At 36.3% G+C, this 21,930-nt stretch overlaps 1 protein-coding gene across 9 annotated transcripts in view; it reads right to left on the bottom strand.

The window, feature by feature from the left end:
- ARB2A (ARB2 cotranscriptional regulator A) overlaps window positions 1-21,930 on the bottom strand; it is a 259,415-nt gene that overhangs the window by 225,164 nt on the left and 12,321 nt on the right. For 6 of the 9 annotated variants that reach the window (XM_066988635.1, XM_066988637.1, XM_066988634.1 and 3 more), the window contains exons 2-4: window positions 12,486-12,609; window positions 9,016-9,117; window positions 6,234-6,334 (exon numbers count right to left, since the gene is read on the bottom strand). In XM_066988635.1, coding sequence (XP_066844736.1) covers window positions 6,234-6,334; window positions 9,016-9,117; window positions 12,486-12,591 — 309 coding nt within the window. In that variant the 5' untranslated portion in view covers window positions 12,592-12,609. The remainder of the gene's footprint in view (window positions 1-6,233; window positions 6,335-9,015; window positions 9,118-12,485; window positions 12,610-21,930) is intronic. The other 3 variants (XM_066988632.1, XM_066988633.1, XM_048048990.2) reach the window with 1 other exon arrangement.

Raw genomic sequence — 21,930 nt, 5'->3', positions numbered from 1 at the left:
CCCATTTTTAGGTGCTTTTAGTGTTATTCAGCTTGCTTAAATTGTTCTGTATCACGTTTCTGTTTCACACTTGTCTGTCACAAATTTAAAGTTAGCAAGGTAGTAATGAAGAAGCCTGAAACCAATAAGGCATGGATTCCTAAAGAACTGCATTTATAATTGACCCCGATGTCCAAAATGTAAAAGGTGTCATCTAAACTCTTTCTCTACCTGGTTCATTCAAAAGGTATCTATTCTATGTGGATTCCTCTGTGCCTACTAAGAAATGACATCACACCATACCTTACTTTAAAGAATTTGCCCAGTCTCTCTCTTCTGCTCTGGTATTTTTGCCCAAATTGAACAATTCTAAATATTTTTGTGACATTTACTCCACCGTAAAATTTTGCTAAAGTAAAAACCTTCTGCAATATTCATTAGCAGACAGGACATGACATGCACAGAAACAACACTGTCAAATTGCTTGCAAAGGAAACCATCCAAAATGTGATTTTACCATTTTCATAAGTAAGGATAAGGAAAAATACTTAATTTCAATTAAATGCTTTCACTCTGCTTTTGAAACAGGATCTGAAGTTAGCAAGAGTCTGTGTTAGCTCCTCAGTGAGGGTTTTTCCTTTCCCCGTAAAAGTTTACCCTTACTTGATTGTAATGCATACAACGGAAAAAACTGAGTTCACACACGCTCAACAGACACCTGTTAAGTATTTAGCATCAAATCTTTTTGAAGACAGCAACCTCTTCAACAGCTCTAGTCAAGCAAGCACCCCAAGAAAGCAAATGCACATGAAACAGCTTACATATTACATCGCTATTAATTTATTTTATCCTCTCAGAAAGACAAATTCCTCCTAGCACTGACTAAACTAACAGGAAATACGTAATACTAAGTTAAAGTACACAAACATAATTTTGCTTAATCCATGGTATGCAGCACATAACATTAAAGTCTCACTAGTCAGAGAAAATCTGGGATGTTTAGTGATAAACTATCTGTGTAAAGAAACTGAAACTAGAGTGTAAGGATTTCTACTAATCATCTGCAAATTTTATTTGGAACTTGATCCTGCAGCCCTTATTCACAAGATCAGACCTATTGAGTTTATTCACATGAGCTTCGGCTGCAAGATTGGACCTTAAGTACTATCAGGTGCACGTGCAGCCTATCATCAGATTTTGGGTTATTCATGTAAGAAGCTACCCTTTCAAATGCAGACTACTTAATGCTTCCTTCTTCATTAACTTACATGTCCTCTTCTGCTGCTCTATGCTTTCATTTGTGCTATGTAAATAGCTTCTTTCTCTCAGTCATCCAAACAAATAATGCTCTTTGCAACCAAGGAGGAAATTAGTAGCAGGTGAAAGCTTGGTTTTTAAATTATGTTGAGACCAAGCTGTTCTTTAACTTAACAGAGATCTGTATTAAAAAAAATAAATAAATCACATTTTACTTCTTAGCGATCATAATTATGGGTTGTCACCGTCAAAATTTTACTTACTTATTTTTTCCCCACACAAATATTAACCTTGATGGTTAACCTACTTTATGATTAGCTGGACCTAGAATTATGCATGTACTTTAAAGCAGCCTATCTGGTGGGACAGCATTTCCACGACAAATGTAAAATTAACTGTAAGTTATCATACATGAAACACATAAGGAATTTCTGACTTAGGTGTTCTATTCATTTGCTTTCCATACCAGCTCTATGTAAACATAAGGTATTTTCCTGTGCTGTGGTGTGATAAATGTAAAAAAATAACCGCAATTCATCTGCTATCTGCTTATATGCCTCGGCAGGTCAGCCAGCCAGCAATTATGGCATATACTAGTCCTTGAATAGGACCACAGCAGAGGCATCATAGCGTAGTCTATATCATAATCTACATAATTACAAATTCTTTTTGATTTACTGAAAGACATGGGTACAAGATGTCAGTACAGACAAAAGTCTCTTCATTGGTGATGATACTCACAAAAACATCTGCATATGTTACATAGTCTTTAAGCCATCTCCAAACCACAATCACCTAGCAGACACACAGACAAATAAACAGTCTCTTGGTGCTTGGGATACTCTGGCAACTGCAAGGCCGAAAGGAGAACGTCCACATAATATTTCTGAAGTGAAATCTCGTTATCAACACAATCTGTATGATTGGCAGAATGCTAAGTGACGCCCCAGCAATAGACTTTAGTAGTATTTCTTTTATAATTCCAGCTAATTTTGATGTCTTGCTCAAGCAGGGTCTGACAATTGGTGACTTCAGTAGCCCTAATATCAATTGCAAGTACAGTACAAACAATAAATAGATCTAGTTAACATGCAAGGAGACTTGCTTCATGCAGGTCTAATCTGGAGTCTCATCCAGAATCCAAATCTCCAGGACTGAGCAAATTAAAAAATATATATATTTCAACCTTGAACTGGAGCAGTATGTCTGAACAACTGAACTGTTGTCACAAAACTGTTCTCAATCCTACTTCAAACTTGCCACATGGATTAATCGGCAGTTAGAAGCAGCTGCAGCACCATGTTCTGTGCACTTCTGTTGCCATTTTAATTTTTAAAAAGCAAATGGAGAGGCCTCTCCACAAAATTCAATGCTGCAATAGCAGTGACTGAACCAGAATCAGAAAATTATGAACAGCTCACTAAATTGTCTTTTAGAAGCACGTATCAAGAGGCTGCAGAACAAATTGTGTGCCTGAAATAACAGATCAATGAATGAAGAATAAAGAGACGTAAGAAGTGGAGATGTTGACGAACCATTGTAATTTGTGAAGAATCAATTTCCATACAGCCAGAGTAATGGCAGTACATCACAGACAGCGTATTCACGACTTTTAACAGCAAGAAATCATAGATTACCAAATGGAAATTTATTAATGCTCCAAGAAAGAGAGAATGATGCTGCAACATGAGGCCAGGAACTATATCCACTCCTTAAATGAGTAGAACGCAATAAAAGCAGCCCACAATGTGTATGTACAATAAAAAAACTGCCTTGAGCAGAGTACGTAAATCCCCTTAAAAATCAGAAAGTCAGCATACAATGACTGAACTAAGTATAGAAACAGTGGCCACATTGTTTATTAATATAAATAACATGAAAAATAAATACGAAATTTATGCCCAATGAATTTATGAAATATGAGTGTATTTTCAACACATGAAAAATGAATATATAAAATGCTTTGTCTGAAGTCTACCTACTTTATCATCTCACTGTATGTTCAGCTACATAAATGTTGAGCCAGAAATACATACGAGAGAACTCCTAAAGCCAGAGGATGATGTTTCAAAGCAAAGCCCTAAGGTCACATTTTACTGTATCACCTTATGAATTATATGAACTGCTGCTTCTTAAGGTACCAGTTTGCTAAACACATCTTGCCTAGACCACAAAACTGCTAATCAGAGGGTAAATTTCTTGTTCAGTACTATTCAACATCTACATACCCACCAACCTATGGCACAGGAGAAAGTTTTAGCTGTGAGAATGAATGACAGACTGCTGCCCAGCCATGGGTCCTGTCCGTCAGCATCCCGTGTTCTCAGATAACTACAGAAACACTCAGTGTGCCAAAAGCAGAAGTGTTTGTACATTTGCAGCTTGTTGGAAGAACTGTGTAGTATCAAGCACACAGCAGAGACAACAGACCGAAATACAGTTGAGCTTTTATTCCCCTAAAACCACAAACCAAATAAACAACTTGGAACAATTCACCCTCTGTCAGAATACTGACCTCAAATCTTTCTTATCTTTTACCTACCAATATAAACAATGTGTATTTTCACAGACCATTCAGACCTGAACACACAGAACGACTGTAACTAATGTAAATGAAAATGAACGAGACAGATCACAGGTGTTATGGCACCCACTCTGTGAACGTACCCCACCTCCTGGCTGACCAAAAATCACTAAAAGCCATTTACGTTATCATGTGTTGAAATGGTGGCACTCACTATTCAGAAGCAGGAATCTGATGATGTTTCCAAATGCCTAAGAAAAGGTGTGGCAGCACATTAGACCACATATTAATATATCTTTATAGATGCATCTTGTTCGATTCATTTATTTGCAAAATAGCAATACTTGAACAATACGGGCACACACAAATGTCTGCACGTGGAATAGGAGCCAATCTGTCTCCTGTTGGAAGAAGTGTATATCAAGTAACTCAGACAACACAACAGATTTGGCAGTAGCACATTCCCTAGTTTAGGAAACCATAACGTTGAGGTGAAAGGATGTGAGAAGCCACAGACGTAGCCCTCATCATCTCCTCCCATGTCACAGGTCTCCAAGGAATGAGGCAGAGGAGAAGAAAGTAAAAAGTAAGGTTCTGCTATACCCATAAACAAGGCTCTGGCAGGACATGGCAATGATTAACAGCTGGACAGCTCCAGCATATGCAGCACAGAGCCCAGGAAATGGAAGGGTGGAGTTAGCCAGAGAGCACCAGATCGCCACTTGGAAGAGGCCCGGCAGGGTCAGCAATGGCTTTTCATCCCAAACGGAAAGGCTGCCTCCATCACAGGAGCCGCAGCAAGCAAGTGGGAGACAGACACCAATCCAAGTTACCTATCTGTTCACAAACACAGCAGTCTGGACTGCAGTAGCTTTTCACACTACCTGAACAATAAAATAAAATCTGCACCACCGAAAACTCACTATGATTTACCTAAGAACGTGGCTTATTTGATAAATTATTCTCAAAAATTATTCCTTTGTAACAGAACAGAGAAGAGTACGTGCATTTAAATGGGGGTTTATATGTGTAAAAACAGGCACTTCAAAGCTTTGTGGCATTACCCTGTACACGTGCGAATCACCCATCTTTTCTTCCTCTTCGGATGTACTCTCCACTGAACTTACTTCCACTTCACTCAGCCTGGCAGTGTCCAAACTGACATTGACAGGAATTTTTGGACCATACTTCACCCCGCTACAATGGTTAAGGAGAGAATGGCACGCTATTTATTCATTTTACTTAATCAGAGACTTCTGCCATACACTACCTTTTTCAGCCAGCATGCTCAGTGCCTCCATAAGTTCTGGGAGACTGTCCTGGTACAACTAGAAGAGGCCATTTAATTATTTCTTCAGTTTTAATGAATACTCTCTTGGCAGCATGAGAAACTACATAAATTTAAGTATATCCTTACTCATCCATCCAAGAAACTTAATCAAGGTGTTCTATACTATTTACTTTGCAACAGTGCAGAATTGGCTGTCATTTCAGGTATTTACATTCTTTTTTTTACTCCTTAGTATACAAGAAAGTTTAAAAACCAAAACATCTAACACATGTCCAAATGTAACAGAAAGAGTAAGCAGGGAATAAATGAGTTTAATCCTTACTAAAATAATAACACTGATGAAAGCAGACAAGCCATGAGGCAAAGGCAGTTCTTGAATGACAAGCCATAATGTTTTGAAACAGAAACCACAGGGCAACGTTATCTAGTATTTTAGAAAAAAAAAAACTATTTTGTGCACAGAACCGTGGATCCCCTTTCATGGGCCTCCGAAAGCCACAGTGATGTGAGCAGCATTGCCGCCTTAGGAGGTCAGCATGCTGAGACTGTTTTTCCTGTTGGGCACAGAGGTTATGGCAGTGCAACGAAGTCCTAAGCACACACTATTTTGCATTGACTGAGATCAGATGCCTTCAATCTCAAATCAGTGCTCCAACTCCTAAAATATTACAAAAATAATGACAATGAAATTATAGTCATTTTCAGACAGAAAAGGAACTGTATATATATACTTGGTCGCTTCTGCACCTACTATATCCACAGCACCTCTACAGAAAGCCCAGTAAAATACCAGTAGCATCCAAAGATTTAGTTAATCAACAAATATCCAGCTAATTAATCAAGCTTGATATCTCTTCTTAATAGAGTGGCTTCAGGTATCTCCTAGAAATGTGAGAAGACCAGCCAACATACTCATCTTTAGCTAGTAAGTAAAATGCCCCTGCTTTGCACCCATTTCTTTGAGGGTGAGCTTCCTCACATCCAGGAGAAGTTAAAGAAATAACTGCACTATATAATAACTTCTGATTTGATTAATCACATTTATGTTCTATTTTAAACTGCAGCCTCACTAAATATTTCTTAAAATATTTATAAATAAATGTATCATTCCATAAATAAATATAATAAAAAAACAGCACAACAATACAAATATGCATGCATGCATCCGCGCAATTTACATACCTCTCCAAGAGCTTCATAGCGCTTTTGGTTCCATCTATGCAAATCTTCACGATAATTAAAAACAAATGGCTCCCCAGTTTTTGCATGTCTTAATTGTCCTTCTGTAAAAGAAACAAAATCACTACATTTTAGAGTATTTCCTCATGAAAAACAAGATACACTGTAGTACTGAAAATTGTGAAAAAAGTCTAACATATAAAAATTGGGCTATTATGAACTCCCTCTCCTTTTTCGGTTACACTACTTTTGAATGAAAACAACTGTAGCATAACAACAAAATGCAATCTCCTAGAATGGTATGTACTGCTAGACTGAGCTAAACACAAGTGATGACAGTAAAATTACATGCGGGTATCAAACACCAAACTGCTTTGCAAGAAACATTTGTCTCAACTGCTACGGATTAACAGTGAAATGTAAACATTTACAGATCAAATACTTCTCTGCTATGTCAATGAGGTGATCAGATTGTACCTACAAATCCCCTACTTCAAAACCAACTGCGTTTCCAAAGAAATCTGAGTACAAATTGGAATGGGGGCTGGAAGGAAAGGAAGCGTTTATTTTCAAGATTAGAATATTCTGTAAAACATTCCTGGTTAATTTTAAAAAACAAAACAAACAAACAAACAAAGACAGAGCCACCAAACATGTCTATGTTTCAGGTAAATATCTCAACTCCTAACATCCTAACACAGTGCAATCAAGTAAGAGCTCTTACTCTGGACACACCAAAATTATAAGAGCAGAATAAAGCAAAATGCATAATCAAAGCAAAACCACTACTGACTGTGAGGTTCCAGTGTAACTTTCCTTGCTTATAGCAAAAGGTTAGTAGCAAATCCAACCACAGATGAAGACTTGGGCTGGGTTAAAATATCAAGAATAAAATGGCACTAAACAGGAAGCAAACTGCAGGAAAAAAAAGTCATCTGACCAGTAATATTTCAGGTTATTAGAAAAAACACTAGTTATTATCTCAGAGAATCATAAAATTGCAGTAAATCAGACAAATCATTTTCAGCTAGAAAGCTGAAAGGCCTTCATGATGAAAGTAAGATTTAAAAACAAAATGTTTCCTTTTGAATTGTAAAAAGTTGCTAAATCAGTTCACACTTTTTCAGAACCTCTAAATTTTGATTCTTGATATTTTAAATGGGACATTTAACAGCTGATATCTCTACTCCTTCTGTGTATAAATCCCCTTATTTGGTATTTTTTTTCCAGACCAATCTTACCTGATGTCCAATGCATTTTCCATGCTCCCTGACTTCACACCCTTTTCTCAGGTACAAATATCCTTTTTATATTTTCATTAAGTCTTCACTCAGCTGCTCATTTTCATCTGCTTACTTTTCAAGTATACTGTTCAGCATACATTAAGGTCATTAAGGTGTAGTCTCCTTAATAAATTGGATCAAATACCTGGTTTTTTTTTTTTCTCTTTCTGGTGCTCTTATGTCTTCTCATAATTCTTTGAATCTTATAAAAATCCTCCTTATTTTTCCATCATAAAAAGAAGTGCGATTATGACTTAAGAGTATAGGAGCAAACATGTGAATTAAATGTACAAAGCAAAATAAAGACCTCTGGCAGCATACTGACCAGCAATGTATGTAATAGGTTTGCTACATTCTCTGGAAATCACTCAGCCTGTGAAGTTAGTGATGGAATATTCAGTAACATCATTCTAACACATCATTCCCCAAAATTTCTGCTCTTTTTACCAACCACATATGAACCATTAACTCTGAAGTCAGTAAGGAAGACAGTAGACACTGTGCAGATCTAAAAATAAGGAGCTGAAAAGTGACAGAGCTGAACCCCTCCCATCAAAGAAAGAGCATCACTTTCATGACACTTTTAGTCTCTAAGTACCTTCCTGTGAAAGCCATCAGGGTATTAAAAAGCTAAGTGTTGCATAAATGACTATCATTTAAAGGAAAGCTCTTTTTTTTTTCTTTCTTTAAAAGTGGAAGATGTAAGAAAGGCAGATTTAGAAACTAAAGTTCCTCTGTTCACAGAACAGGCACTGCAAAGAAGTAGAATTGTAAACGTCCCCATTTGTCCTACAGGTTTCAAACAATCTTGAAAGAGCCCTTTCCTGGAGTCTGGTATTACTTTAGCTCAGAGGCTTATTTCTCAGCTGGATTTTTGAATGTATGCACTGGAAATTATAAATACTGCTATTCATTAAACATACAGATTCAGCTAGCTGGCCTGACTTGTAGTCATTACACATTTAGCTGTAATGCAGAACCTTGACCTACACCTGAAGAGCCAGTCTATCACACTGCTCATCCTTTCATCAAAATAAATACTACAGAGGTGTCTTCCAACTGGTATTAATGAAAGAGCTGGCAAAAATTATTATCTAAATAAATTACTATGCCTTTTGTATCAATAAAAATCCATCAATAAATAAAATGTTTCTTGAATGAGTGACCACTCTTCAATTTTACTTTTTAATGCCAATGCTACAGAAATTACTTTCAGAATTTTTCTATCAGCACTTCCACTACAGAAAACTGGAATCCATGAAATGCACACAGTACAACCCCAAACCTATTGTTGTATTAAACAAGAGATTTTTTTGACAGTTTTATGAAATCAAAAAATTATTACTTAGCTAGATTTACAAGGCTGTTACACTAGGGCTTAAATATTTATTCTTAAAAGAAAAGTATGAAATTCTAATATGGATTTAGAAGGTATAATTAAACTTCTGATAACCCTTCAACATAGTTCTATGTATATCATTTACAAAGCACATACAACTTACTTTCATTAAATATGTACTCAAATCCTTCCAGAGTATCAGGAAATTCAAGTGGTGGTTCATCTTTTTTCATCAGTTCATCCAGGTCTATTCTAGACAATAAATCTAAAAAGGGAAAAAAAAATTACATAATGCATGCTATGTCTTCTTTATTTCACCATAATCACTGACAAAATGTGTTTGTTCAGATTTTTAGATCTTAAAGGCAGAAGGACAACCTACATAATACTAAACATAGGACTTCATTACTGCAAATCTTGCTCTAGATTCAATAGCTGTGCCTTATCTTCAGCATATTTATTTATTTGCCTATTTATCTCTAACCTTGATCAAAAAATGTCCAGAAACAGATGCTGTCAAAGACATAGTGATTTGTTTCAATGATTCATTACCACTAATGTCAGAAATTTGTCTCTGGTTTCTAGCACGCATCATGTTTTTAACATGAATTTATCTAGCTTCAATATCAAGTCATTGATACACTCTTGTTTGCCTGCCTGAGGAGCTCATATTATCAAATGCATGTTGTCTCACAGCCATTTACCAGCTGTGATCACAACACTCCTTAACCCTCCCTTTGATGCCCGAACAGACTTGAGCTATCTGAACTCTTCCCTTAACCACCATCCTTTAATAATTCTCAAGGCAGAGAAAACTACTATCCATTTCATAGCAAGCCATGATATACACATACTTTTCAGACTACCTGTTTTCTAAGATGGTATATCCTGGTACAGCCTGTATTCATTAATGAAAGCACACTAAAATAAGTGCAGTCTGCATATTTCAATCCTAAATTTAAGGAATTACATTTAACCAGAGGCAAGCACATAGGAACTTATTTTGCTTACTTCTAATTACTAAACAATTACTGAATACAAAAATAATACTGTACAATCATCTCTCTTCTCACTGCTCATCACCCGCATAACCTAATGCTATCCTTTTAACATACTTTCTGGTTATCAAAATAAGATGATTAACAACATATCACAAAATGATTGAGCAGGATACCACTGAGATATATTTCCTACTTCCTCACGAATGAATTTAAAGACCACATAAATACTTAGTTTAGAAGTTCTACATTGACATTGTACAATTGTTTTATAAATAAAGTGTAATTTCAAATCATGTATTGCCAATGAAATCCCTTAAGAATTCTTAGTACATTAGTTTATTACCTTTACCATCCAAATTTGTATCTCAAAGGAAATGCAACAGTTTGAAAAGTCTTTTTTTTTTTTTTTACACTTGCTTAGTTTGACATTAACTACACTTTCATCCTTTAATTATTTAAAATAATTATTTAAATAGGCTTTGGATCATCAGTGGACTTGATGATCCTTGTGGGTCCCTTCCAGCTCAGGATATTCTATATTTTTTTGATTAGTCTTGTGGACAATGACAATGTCATCTAAGCCTTGTATTAGTACATTTATCCTCTGAAATTTCTACAGTGTTTAAAATGCACTGAAAATCAGCTTCAACACTGTTGTATTATGAAATAACAAACAGGCAACTGTCTTCAGGTGATCTGCCCGTGGCTATCTCCAGCTTGCCCTTCCCTAAATGACCTAAGGCAGTCTTGCACAGACACTGAAACTCCATATCTCTCCAACTGATGTTGTGGTACCTGAGCACCTCTGTGATTATCTAAATAGCTAATTGACAACTGGATGTTGACTAGGAGATTTCTAAATGTGGTTCTTTTGACCATAGCTCTCTTTTTTGTCAACTCTGCTTAATGATCCATGACAAGCCATATACATAAACAATTCATGCTTGGTCTTGTGTATTGTCCTTTGAAAATTCTGGGCAAGTTGCTTTGGTTCTCAACCAAATAACAGAATGACAGAGAAGAAAAGAACTTTGTCAAAGAAGTTTTTGGCAGCAGGACACATAAAGTATGCCATTTCTCCCTCTGTATTTTCATAATATAAAGGTAGTAAAAACAGTCGTTAACACTTTATTTCTCCTCAGTGAAGAGACTGCTGTCACAACTCCTCTAGAATTTAACTGCACCAAAATTTTAACGTCTTCTTACTGTGGCCTATTTGGAAATGTGTTTACACAGAAGTGTCAGTTACTATATAATAAAAATACCCATCTCGTGAGCAGCAAGGGCAATACTATATGGAGTACATGAAGCTTTATCTTCAGAATTTAAAGAGTCTCATGATTTATATCTTCAGAGTCACTCAGTAAGACTGCAATCAGCACGAGCTCCAACCACCTCACCAGCCACTTTCTTGCTGTGCAATTTTTCACGTAAAAACTAGCTAAAGTGTTCTCAGAAAAATTTGAAGTTCTTTTCAGACCTGATCCACCATTCTTGCAAAAGATCTTTGACATTACAGATTGATTCAAGAGAGCTCAAATTTGATTCAAGAGAGACCAAATTTGAGTGATTTGCAGGGGTCTTTTGTGAGCTTAACAGGAGTTCACCAGATCACATGAAGAAAATCACAGTCTCCCACAAAGTTTTAATTATGTGGAATACTTCTTGGGTACTAGCCCTTGATAACAATCAAATTAATGCCAACTATACAATGGAAGGTTTACTTTTCCCAACATGAAGTATGATTTCCTCAACATAAATTAATTTGACAGAATTAGTACAAGATTTAAAAAAAAAACAAACACACCACCACATAGGTTTTCACCAAACCTTTCCAAAATACACAATTTTAACGGGAGGAGCAGAATCTACCATCTCTGTATGATAAAAGATACATTTCTAATAATAAATTTGTAGAAACACAATTTTTACATTGGAGTTGCAAGGTTCTTTCTATTCTTTTTTCTCTTCTGAAAGACAATTTAGAGAGTAAGTGTCTGATGCAAGCACTTTAAATCCAGTGTTTGGTTAGCTTACTTGCAACTCTAATCAACTCCGTGTACTTCTAAATCTGAAAAACATTCTCTAAAAATTGTCATTTATGCATTTTTTTTCCCTAAAGATATTTACTCCACTAAGTCACTTAGGCACAATTATTTTTCTAAACATACAATTCAAAGAAAACTCTATGAAATCAATATGGAAATCAATGTCTTGAAAATGTTTTCACTGCTAACATTCTACAGCTAAAGAGATTTTTTAAAGCTATAATATGGATACAAAATTCTGAAACATAAATAGCATAAAAATTAAAGTATACCCCTCAGAAAATAAGAACACAAAAGCACCAGTCAACTTCTTCAAAGGATAATTATGAAAATTATAAAATTAATGGATTTCTTACTCTGTTACTCTTTACCACAGATCATTATTTTTTGAATCATCTTATGAAACTATCGATAATGGACACCACTAGACAAAAAGCACTACATAGACAGACTTATAGTCTTATCCAGTATTGCAGCTCCCAGAATCTAACCCATACTTAGATAAAAGTGTTTTCCTTTCCTTAATATTAATAACTGTTTCTGAAGAGTCTATATATGTAAAAAGAAGGCAGAAGAATTCATACCCTTTAATGCAGTAGTCTTCTCTTTTTCATCTGGGCCTCCTTGCTGGAGCTGAGCCATCCTTACCCAAACTGTCAGCAGAATTAAAATAGTAAAGTCAATGTGCATTTGTCATCAAAGGACAATCTGAAAATCAACAAGTTAGCAATTAACAAATTTACTGACTTCTGCTTCAAGAGATCTGATTTGCTACCACATATACATAAAGAGAACTGCATATAAAACAACAGAATTTGTTTTGAAAGCAAAACTTCCCTGAATATTATAAAATCGTACTCTATAATGTAGAACTAAAATTGACCTTCTCTTCTTCAAAACTTATACTGGACAAAGTCTTATCGTGCTATCTTGGATTAGGAAGTTTCACAACATAGTGCGACAAAAATTCCTCTATCATACTTGGTCAGAGATTCACAAGAATGAATATTAACTTCTTAATCCTGAAGGAACATTTATCTAATCAATACTCCTTTTTTGCGACTCTGACATAGGATCAGTAAACGTTAAGCATTTTGGAGAAGCCACACACTTTTTAAAGTCCACAGTAGAAAATACAAGCAAAACCACAAATAAGCAACAGAACATTCACAATCTCTACGGATTTTTCTTTTTCAATGAAGTAAATCGAATTGTTCACACTGTACTACACAGTCCTCAGTTTTAGTAAAACTACATGGAGTATGTATTTTTAAACCACTGTGATCTCTACAATACATTATCTGCATTGAAATTTATAGCATAATTGTCCAGGTATAGAACGAACCTCAATATGTTCAAGGTGAGAATTTATATGCAAAATATGTGTGTAAATTTTTTCCTATTGCACAGAAGGCAACCCAGACATTCAAGTCTGCAGTCCCTTTCATCTTTAATCTGACACCAAGGGAGCAAACTACCATACCACAATCACTGCTTCTTCCTTTTCAATTAAAAGACTTCTATGCATTGAGTTCTTTTTCACTTTATCTTTTTAGTTCTTTGTTTCATCTGTCAGTCATCATCAATTTGTTTTACACTTTATCATGGATGAGTCTGCATGAACTGCATCTCGGTAGCAACTTGCAACTTTCAAACAAAGAGCAGCAGGATTTATCTGCTGTACTACTGGTTCCCTAAGAGTAGCAACTGTAAGAAAGAATCTCAAAATTGTTTGTTTTAAGTAATGGTAGTTCACTGTAAGTACAGCAAGAAAAACAAACAAACAAACAACAAAAAAAAAACAGTATGACAAAGATGAGGGGATTATTGTCTATTTTCTTCAAGGAAAACCTATTACATGAAACATTTTCCTATAGATTAAGAAAAAAATAAAATGTAAGGGGCTGATAGTTATTAACTAAGGAGATATATATTTTTATTTTTATTTATTTTTATCATTATTATTATTTGTGTTATTATTATTTGTGTTATTATTATTTGTTCAAGACAGTTAACTGTCTTCTACATTCTACGAGTTTGGGCTAGGGTTGACTTTGACACCTTCCTTTACAGGAGGTGGTTCAGACTAAGGTGCTGCAAAATGACAGCACACTGTCAAAAGTCTCTCCACAAAACACAACTCCACCATGCAACCTTTACTTAGACCATACACTTTTTAAAATAATGATGCAACTCAGCATGATTCAGTTAAGATGGACTTCTTTTTCACTAACGCTTTAATCACATTAGCCCCAATAACAGAATTAATCAATATAAATAAGAAAAAAAATCTTTTTACTGGCATAAAGCATACTCAATGTATATATTAAAACCACTCAAATGTTGATTCACACATGCATTTTATGAAAGATTTTTCTTGGATGCTTCCATATAGTTCACTGACAGAAGATCACCAACTAGAAAATCTTGCCCATCATCAGTTTGTATGTTTCCAGCATAAAAACATTTACATTCTACCTAATCACCTTAGGAAACAAACAAACCCACTCAAGTTAAAATTATTAAAAGTGATAGTGACAATCATAGTGATTTCCGATAGGCCAGATGAAAATTATTCTTGTCAGACAAATTAGGTAATCTTCCCTACAAAAAAAATTGAAAATTCATGATTGAGTATAGTTAAGTTAATGCAGCTACAAATGACATGTAGGTGCTCGAAGATTTCTAATTATCTAAGGTGAGAAATACAAAATTTATCTGAACAGATTTACCTTGATAAATTAATCCCCTTTTCCTAATCAGATAAATCAATGCAGTGACCAAGAATTTCTGGCATTTTTGCCCCTAGAATGTGTACCTGGGTTCCTTTAACTGACATAGACCTAGCCACTGAGGAAAGAATTGATAACTTAGAGGTTCACTCACAAAGCTAGACGCATCAAATATAAATAAATAATTGAATCTGAATTTAGCTCTGAGACAGAATTTCCAGTTCTTTTTGACAATGTAAAAAACTGTTACAGCAGCCACTGGAGGGAGGACTTGATATTAGAATGAGGATGAAACAAGCACACAGTATTTTAAGTATTGTTTGTGTGAACACAGCACTCTGCTAAAACCCTCACTGATATTTGCTAAATGAGAAATAGAAGAAATTAGATGAGAGGGTTGGAGTTCCTTTCTTTTACAAACAGATATTGAATGAACTGGAGTCTGATGGTCCAGAAACGAACACTGGGAATGTAAGTACACATAAATCTCCCTGAATACTTGCTTACAGGCAAAAGCAGGAATTGCAGTTTACTCTAGGAATCAGTTTTAAGCCCCAGTCATCTTGAACTCCATACATTCAGCACTTCACATAATTCACAAATGTCCTTCATCAGTTGCCCCATAATAAATACAGATCATTTTGAATGTTCTTCTACGCAATTACTTAAAGATTCTTCATAAAACATCTCTTCTTTGGTTGTTTGTTCCAGTAGCTATGCCAAGCACACATCCTAAAAAACAATTTACTATTTCACCCGAGGAATACTTAAATAAGTTTATTTCCAAGGGAACTTACATTAATTTGTATATATCTTGGTTTCCCATGCAAACTTTAAATATTCTGTCACTAGACATACTATGTGTATTCTGTGTTGCTTCAACCTCAGTGCCCAATAATTTGTCATCAGAAATACTGCGGCTTCACAAGGCTGCATTTTCACCAGACCCTTTTGAATTCAGTTGGACTGATGGATTCACAAACAAATGGTCAAAAATTTAAAAACAAAGAAAACACACATCTGCACACTTAAGATAGTGTGCATACATATTTTATGATCTTATTTGTAAAGTGGTACTGGAAGTTTGGACCGCAGAGCTGATCTGGACCTGGATAGTGCTTGATCGTGTTAGTCTTTAAATCAGACACCCTATTGTGTATTCTGACTCCGAAACAAGTGCACACATACACAGATTTTTACAGGCTTTAATTATTCCTCGTTATGCAAATCCAACTAGAAACGTGGCAAAAAAACATTAGTATATGATTTTGCTATACATTAGCAAGAACTGAAATTAAGTCAACGTTATCTGGTACAAAAATTCCAAACAAAGGCCATAAAAAGATGTAATGCTAACCCACCACAAGTGCAACATAGAAGAAAACACGTGGGTATTTTCAAGCAAACAACTCCATCACTTTTATCTGGACATAATCCAAACATGAGTCATCAGAATACTGTGGTAACAACGCTTTATTAAAATACAGTTGAATTACAGTCTAGTTCTTTGTAAACTGACATACCAAGCACGCTAGGGACAAGCGTGCATGAGGCTTGTGCAATGTGTTTGATGACTCAGAGCTAGGCTTTCTTCAGATACATGGCTGGGAGACAGTTTTGGCTATCAGACCATTTTCTGCATTGGCTCAGATAAAGCACAAGAAACATAACTTTTTTTTGTTGTTCTTGTTTATTTGGCTGGTTGATTTTTTTGTTTTGTTTTGGTTTTGCCTAACTACATTTTATCTATTCTTATTTTTAGGACACTACAGATAACAACAGTAGCAACTGCTTCAGGTAAGGCTATACTTCACTTTCATTATTAAAGACCTTATTTACTTACACTTAGGTTTGCCAACCTTCAGCTCTGAAAGACAATTATTTTCAATCTGTTTTGGGTAAGTTCAGCTAAAATGTCTATATCTAGTACACAAAGAAGGTTCACAGGTAGGATCTTCCATGCAGTTCTGCTGTTAATGAGCAGCTCTAACATCTCCACGTTGCAGAGATCAGAAACTTTGCCAGAGGATCAGCTTATCATGCAGCATGTGCCTCTTCCTGTTCCCCTTAGAGCTTGCCCAGATCTGCTTAAGTAAAAAACTGCTTTTTGCATACATTTATTACAGACTTATTAAAACTTATCAGAATTTCCAGAAAATTTACCTATTTGCCTAGAGCATGCTCCATACAGCTGCAAAAAGACAGAGGGAAAACACATGGGAGGTGTGCAACAAATGCTGGGAGAGCAGGATCTTTTACCCCTGGAGTACACAGAAATTGGCAAGGGTCCCAAAATCCCTGAATCTCAGTACATCTTTGCACTGTACCAAATGGTAGTGGAACTTGCTGATAAAGTACAAGACCACAGACAGCAAGAACAGTTGATTTATTTGCACAGCAGCTACCTTCTGATGTTATTTACCCCTTAAGCTCAAAGAGCAGAGGACTCTGAGCTGTTTTCATTAGTGCCCCCACCTCATCAGCGACTCGGTTGTTTACACAGGGCAGAGTCAACACGATTCCACATACTGAAATTTTAATTGTTGTAGCTTAACAGACTTGAAATGCTGGAAATGACCTTCATAAATAAATGCCTGTAGACATGATCAAATAATAAACGTGCTATAAGAATACAAAAGCAGGCAGTACAACCTCAGCACAGCCTCTGAGAGGTTTACCCAATGGCCTTACCAACCAAATGAGAAGATTCAAAATGACCATCCAGGAACTCTTCTGCAGCAGCAGCATCTTTGAATGCTTAATGCAATATTCTCTCAAGAACGTGTAATATCAATCCTTTAAGTGCATGGAGAACCCTACCTCCTGTGGTGAGGCAGATGGGTACTACCCAGTGAGTCAGGCAAGTAACTCTGGGGACAGAAAAAACAATCGTGCCACGAAGGCAGGAGAATGTTGCAGAAGAGAACCCTGCTCAGAGGATGAATTTGCAGGTGTTCTTACGAGATTTACTCGATTCCTATAAAACAAAATGTTCTCAGGTAACCTGGTTTGCACTTTTCCCACTTTCAGGGCATTCAACCTGAGCAATTTGCTTCAGTCCTCAGAACTCTGGACTGCTGGATTCCCATTTTAAAAACTCTGAAGAAAGTTCTGTAGGTTTTCCAAGCTCAGCACCCAAGATGAGTAGGGCATTAATTTCACTGCACCTTTCACCATCATCTTCCTCAAAAATGCCACTAAGAATCCTCCATACACAGCAGATGACAGGGAAAATTCAAGGAAACAAAGTTTATGAAAAACTAATATCTTTCAATTAAAACCTGAAAAAAAAGCCTACGTTGTATGTAATAATATTATATTCGGTAAAAGATTCATATTGTGTAGCTCCACTGTTGCACAGGGGTACTTATCAAGTGGCTAGGACAAAAAGAAACATCGAAGAAACACTAATCTGGCAAACATTTGTGTGTGAAATGGTCTTTAATTACAGAATCTTATTTTCTCACAGTGTACATTGCAAGGATAAGTAATATTGGCACAATATTACTTCATAATTGCCCTGTGATAGTTTATTAAAAAAAACACGTTTGGATGAATTTTTAAGATGATTGCACTAGACTGTTGGTTTTAACAGGATTCTGGCTTGAAAGATGTGGTGGAGAACACTGACTTTCAATAGCCTCATCTCTGTACATACTAAGTAGTTACAGGACAAAGTCAGAATTTTTAATCTTTTTTCTAATGTCAGCTTCTCTCAAGCAATCCCATGGGTCAGCTGGGAGAGGAAAAGGCCTCCAAACACAGTAAAACTCAAAGACTCTCTTAATAGAGACACCAAAGTAATTTGCAGGACAGCCACAGATGAAGAGAGAGAGACTGGAAAATTAACGGAAAACGATTTCTGTTTTGGCTACCATGAAAAGCTGCCTAGACATACGCATATGTGTCTAGTACTTTAAAATCACTTTTTTTTTTCCTCTCTCCCTTTGCTCTTAAGTAATATCTTGACTTTCAGAAGTGCTGCCTGCCATTAATTGAAGACTCCTGAAAAGATGACAGACTGAGAGGCTGAAAATGCAATGAATACAGAACTGACTGTAGTCCAGATCCTAGCACACAGCAAAGTATTTTTAATCCTACTGAAGACTCCATGCTGAGGAGGTGCACAAAAAGAGGCTAAGGAAAGGTGAGAGGTGCACCTTCCTTTCTGTGAAATACTTCTTTCCTCCAACTCCTACCAGAACATGTACATGAAAAGAATGAATATCACCACCCAGTCTGACTACTCTGCATATAACACAGGTGCTCTGATGACACAGAAATACCTAATAGAGGTGGAAGCTATTCAGTATCAAATCACACACAACTGAAATGAGCATGGGGGGCTACTGAAGTCATCAGTTTACCATCAAAATCAAATGTCAACACCCCAAATTCCCATAGTGTACATACCTTCTTTGCAGTAGCGTCTGCCTCAATGGATCTGCCCTACAGCTCTGCCCACAGCATCCCCCATTATGAGACACCTTTCTCTTCAATTTTATCATTTCTCTCAGCTTTATGATTACAGCATCTCAAATTTCTTTGGTCTGTCCCTCTACCTTAGAGGCAGCACATGTTATCTGGCCAACCAAACCGAGCAGTACTGCCTCATTTCAACTATCTGACAAGCAACTCAAATAGCCTTGTAAAACACATGCAGTCCACAAGTTTGGTTCTGCAAAGCAGCACCACATTATAGTGTATAAAAACAATGTGAGTAACATAAATTCATTACTCTTTTAGCTCGTAATTTAAGACCACCAACTTCAACTCAAAATTCTGACTGTATCACTCTGATTCTTGTTTTTACATCAATAAATTTTCTTTTCCTTTTTAGTCCAAAAAAATAAAAAGGACCAAGATATATATATATATATATAAAGGCAAGTAAACATTTCTTTTGTATGAATTTCAGAAACATTCACAAAAAGGTTCCACTAATTGCTCAATTCTGTAATTAGAATCAGACAACTCTAGAGAGCTCTGCTACTGCCTTATCCCCAACCCTGCTTTATCTGCCCAAAGTAAAGACTGCTGCCACGGCATCGTAGAGCAGTCTAGGCTGGAAAAGATCTCCGGAGGTCATCTGGTCCAGCATTTTGCTGCAAGCTCGGCCTACCCATTAGGTAACCCAGGGTGCTGCCATGACCGGCCTTCAGTATTTCCAGTCAGAGAGACTCCACCACTCCTCCTGGGAACGTATTTCAATGTTCAGTGTTTTTAGCACATTTTCTTTTCCTTATATCCAGATGAAATTTCCCATCTCGCCAAGCATCCTTATGAAAGAGTTTGCCTCTTCAGACTGCTGTCCAACAGGACCTCCAGCTCCTTTTTAGCAGAGCTACATCCCGGCCAGCCTGCACAGCTGTTAGCGGTTCATACCTCTGTCAGTGCACACCTTCATGGGTTCATCTCTTAACTGTTAGGCAATTCTTGACCTAACAGTAACCATCCCACACAGGAGCTAAAGAAACTTCACCAACTTCTCCAAACCAACCTTGTAAGATTATTTATGTATTTTGTGGAAAACACTACATCTCCAACCAGTCGAAGCCCTCCTTAGGAGGCCTACCTTAGCATTTGTGGCTGCAGAACAATATAGCAGAACTCAACCAAGTACTACCACACTCAAAGGTGTGCAGACAGAAGCAGCAGATGAGCAGGAAGAGCAACCGGGGATACGACTCATTTTGATGAAAATCATCACTAGAAATTCACAGTTCTTGCTTGGAAGGCCCAGAGCTTCAGGCCAGGATTGCGTCCTGGTAACCACGGGCCTTGCCTTCCTACAGCTATCAAACCCTGAGACCAACCACTTGTGTTTAACTACAGCATGCCTTCAGAAAGGCATTCAGTCTCAATTTTAATTTATTAAGTGCTGAAGATTCCACAGCTTCCAGTGGTAGTTTCAAAGGTTAGTCACATCTTTCAGGTCTTGTTTCCAGTCCCAATTACTCTGGCTTCAGTCACTAGTCACTATGTTAAGTCACTAGTCTGTTAAGGTTTCCCTCTCTAATTTTCCCCTTACTCGACTAGATGCAAGTTTAGGAGTCTTCTATGAAATTTTTATTCTAACTCAAAGTAATCTTTTTCCAGTTCCAGTGTTTCCATATATTTCTTAAATCCCAGTTGACAACTTTATGCAAGCCAAACTCCATAGGACAAACACTGCTAGAGTGGTGGCTTCTCGTTTCTCCTGATTTCTTTGTTTCACAATCTGACTTGCCTTTTTTTTTTTCCTTCAGGCTGCAGACCTAACTTACCAAATAACTGGGATAATGCTAAATAAATTCTTTTCTATTTAACATTTAACCAGTCTTGGGTTGGAAACATTTTACTAGTGATGATTTAATGTTATTTCCCAAGAATATTTAGTGAATTCCTAAATATTCCTACGCAGTATTTACTGAAGACCACAATTCCTGAAGACTGTTACTTTTTCAAGAAGGGATAAAGTACCTCATGAAGCAGCTATTTTATTTACACTATGCAGTCTTGAAGTAGATTTATTTTAAAGTAGTCAGTTTACATAACATTAAATCTATAATACTGGAACAGTAACTGCAATCAAGCAAACTCATAATCTGAATCAACAAAGAGTTCATTCTGTCATTTAATTATTTATTAATACAATTTTCCATTAGTATTCCATTATTTTACCTACATTGTGACAGCATGGTCTATTATTATCTGTATTAACCCACCCTCTTCTCTCAAGTACTGACATACCATCAGCACTTTTATCATCTTCTGGGATTTCTTTATCATGCCAAGTATTATTTAAAATGAATAACAATGGACAAAGGACTTCCTTTAACACCTCCTTCATCATTCTTTGGGTCAACTTAATAAATAATCACTCTCACAAATTACAATAACTAACCAAGAAAACGAAGTGTCACAGGAAGTAGAGGACTCTTCAGTGCTTAACTGACTGTGATTAGATGCATTTTCAGAAGGAATACTGCTGTTAAATACAACTTACTGATTTGAATACTGTGGTAGCTGAAAAATGTAACAGCTACAATAGAGCTTATTGATAAAGTACAGTAATTACAGGACAAGGGTGATCAATCCATTGCACTATTCTACCTTTATGTCACCTTAAAATCAGAATGAGAATACCTAAACATAAAAAAAATCGTAAAAAATTAAATCGTGTACTAAAGCCTGTGTGTGTTAGTATACTTATTTTTATGTTCACCTCTACAGCAGCTGACCGCATTGCTTCCCAAGACTACATGGAAATTAATGCAAGAGACAGAAATATATTATATGGTGTGACATGGAAAAA

The sequence above is a fragment of the Anser cygnoides genome, chromosome Z (genome assembly GCF_040182565.1).
Source record: "Anser cygnoides isolate HZ-2024a breed goose chromosome Z, Taihu_goose_T2T_genome, whole genome shotgun sequence".
Classification (NCBI taxonomy): domain Eukaryota; kingdom Metazoa; phylum Chordata; class Aves; order Anseriformes; family Anatidae; genus Anser; species Anser cygnoides.
The sequence above is the reverse complement of the archived record's forward strand: the minus strand, read 5'-3'. Positions and strand labels throughout refer to the sequence as shown.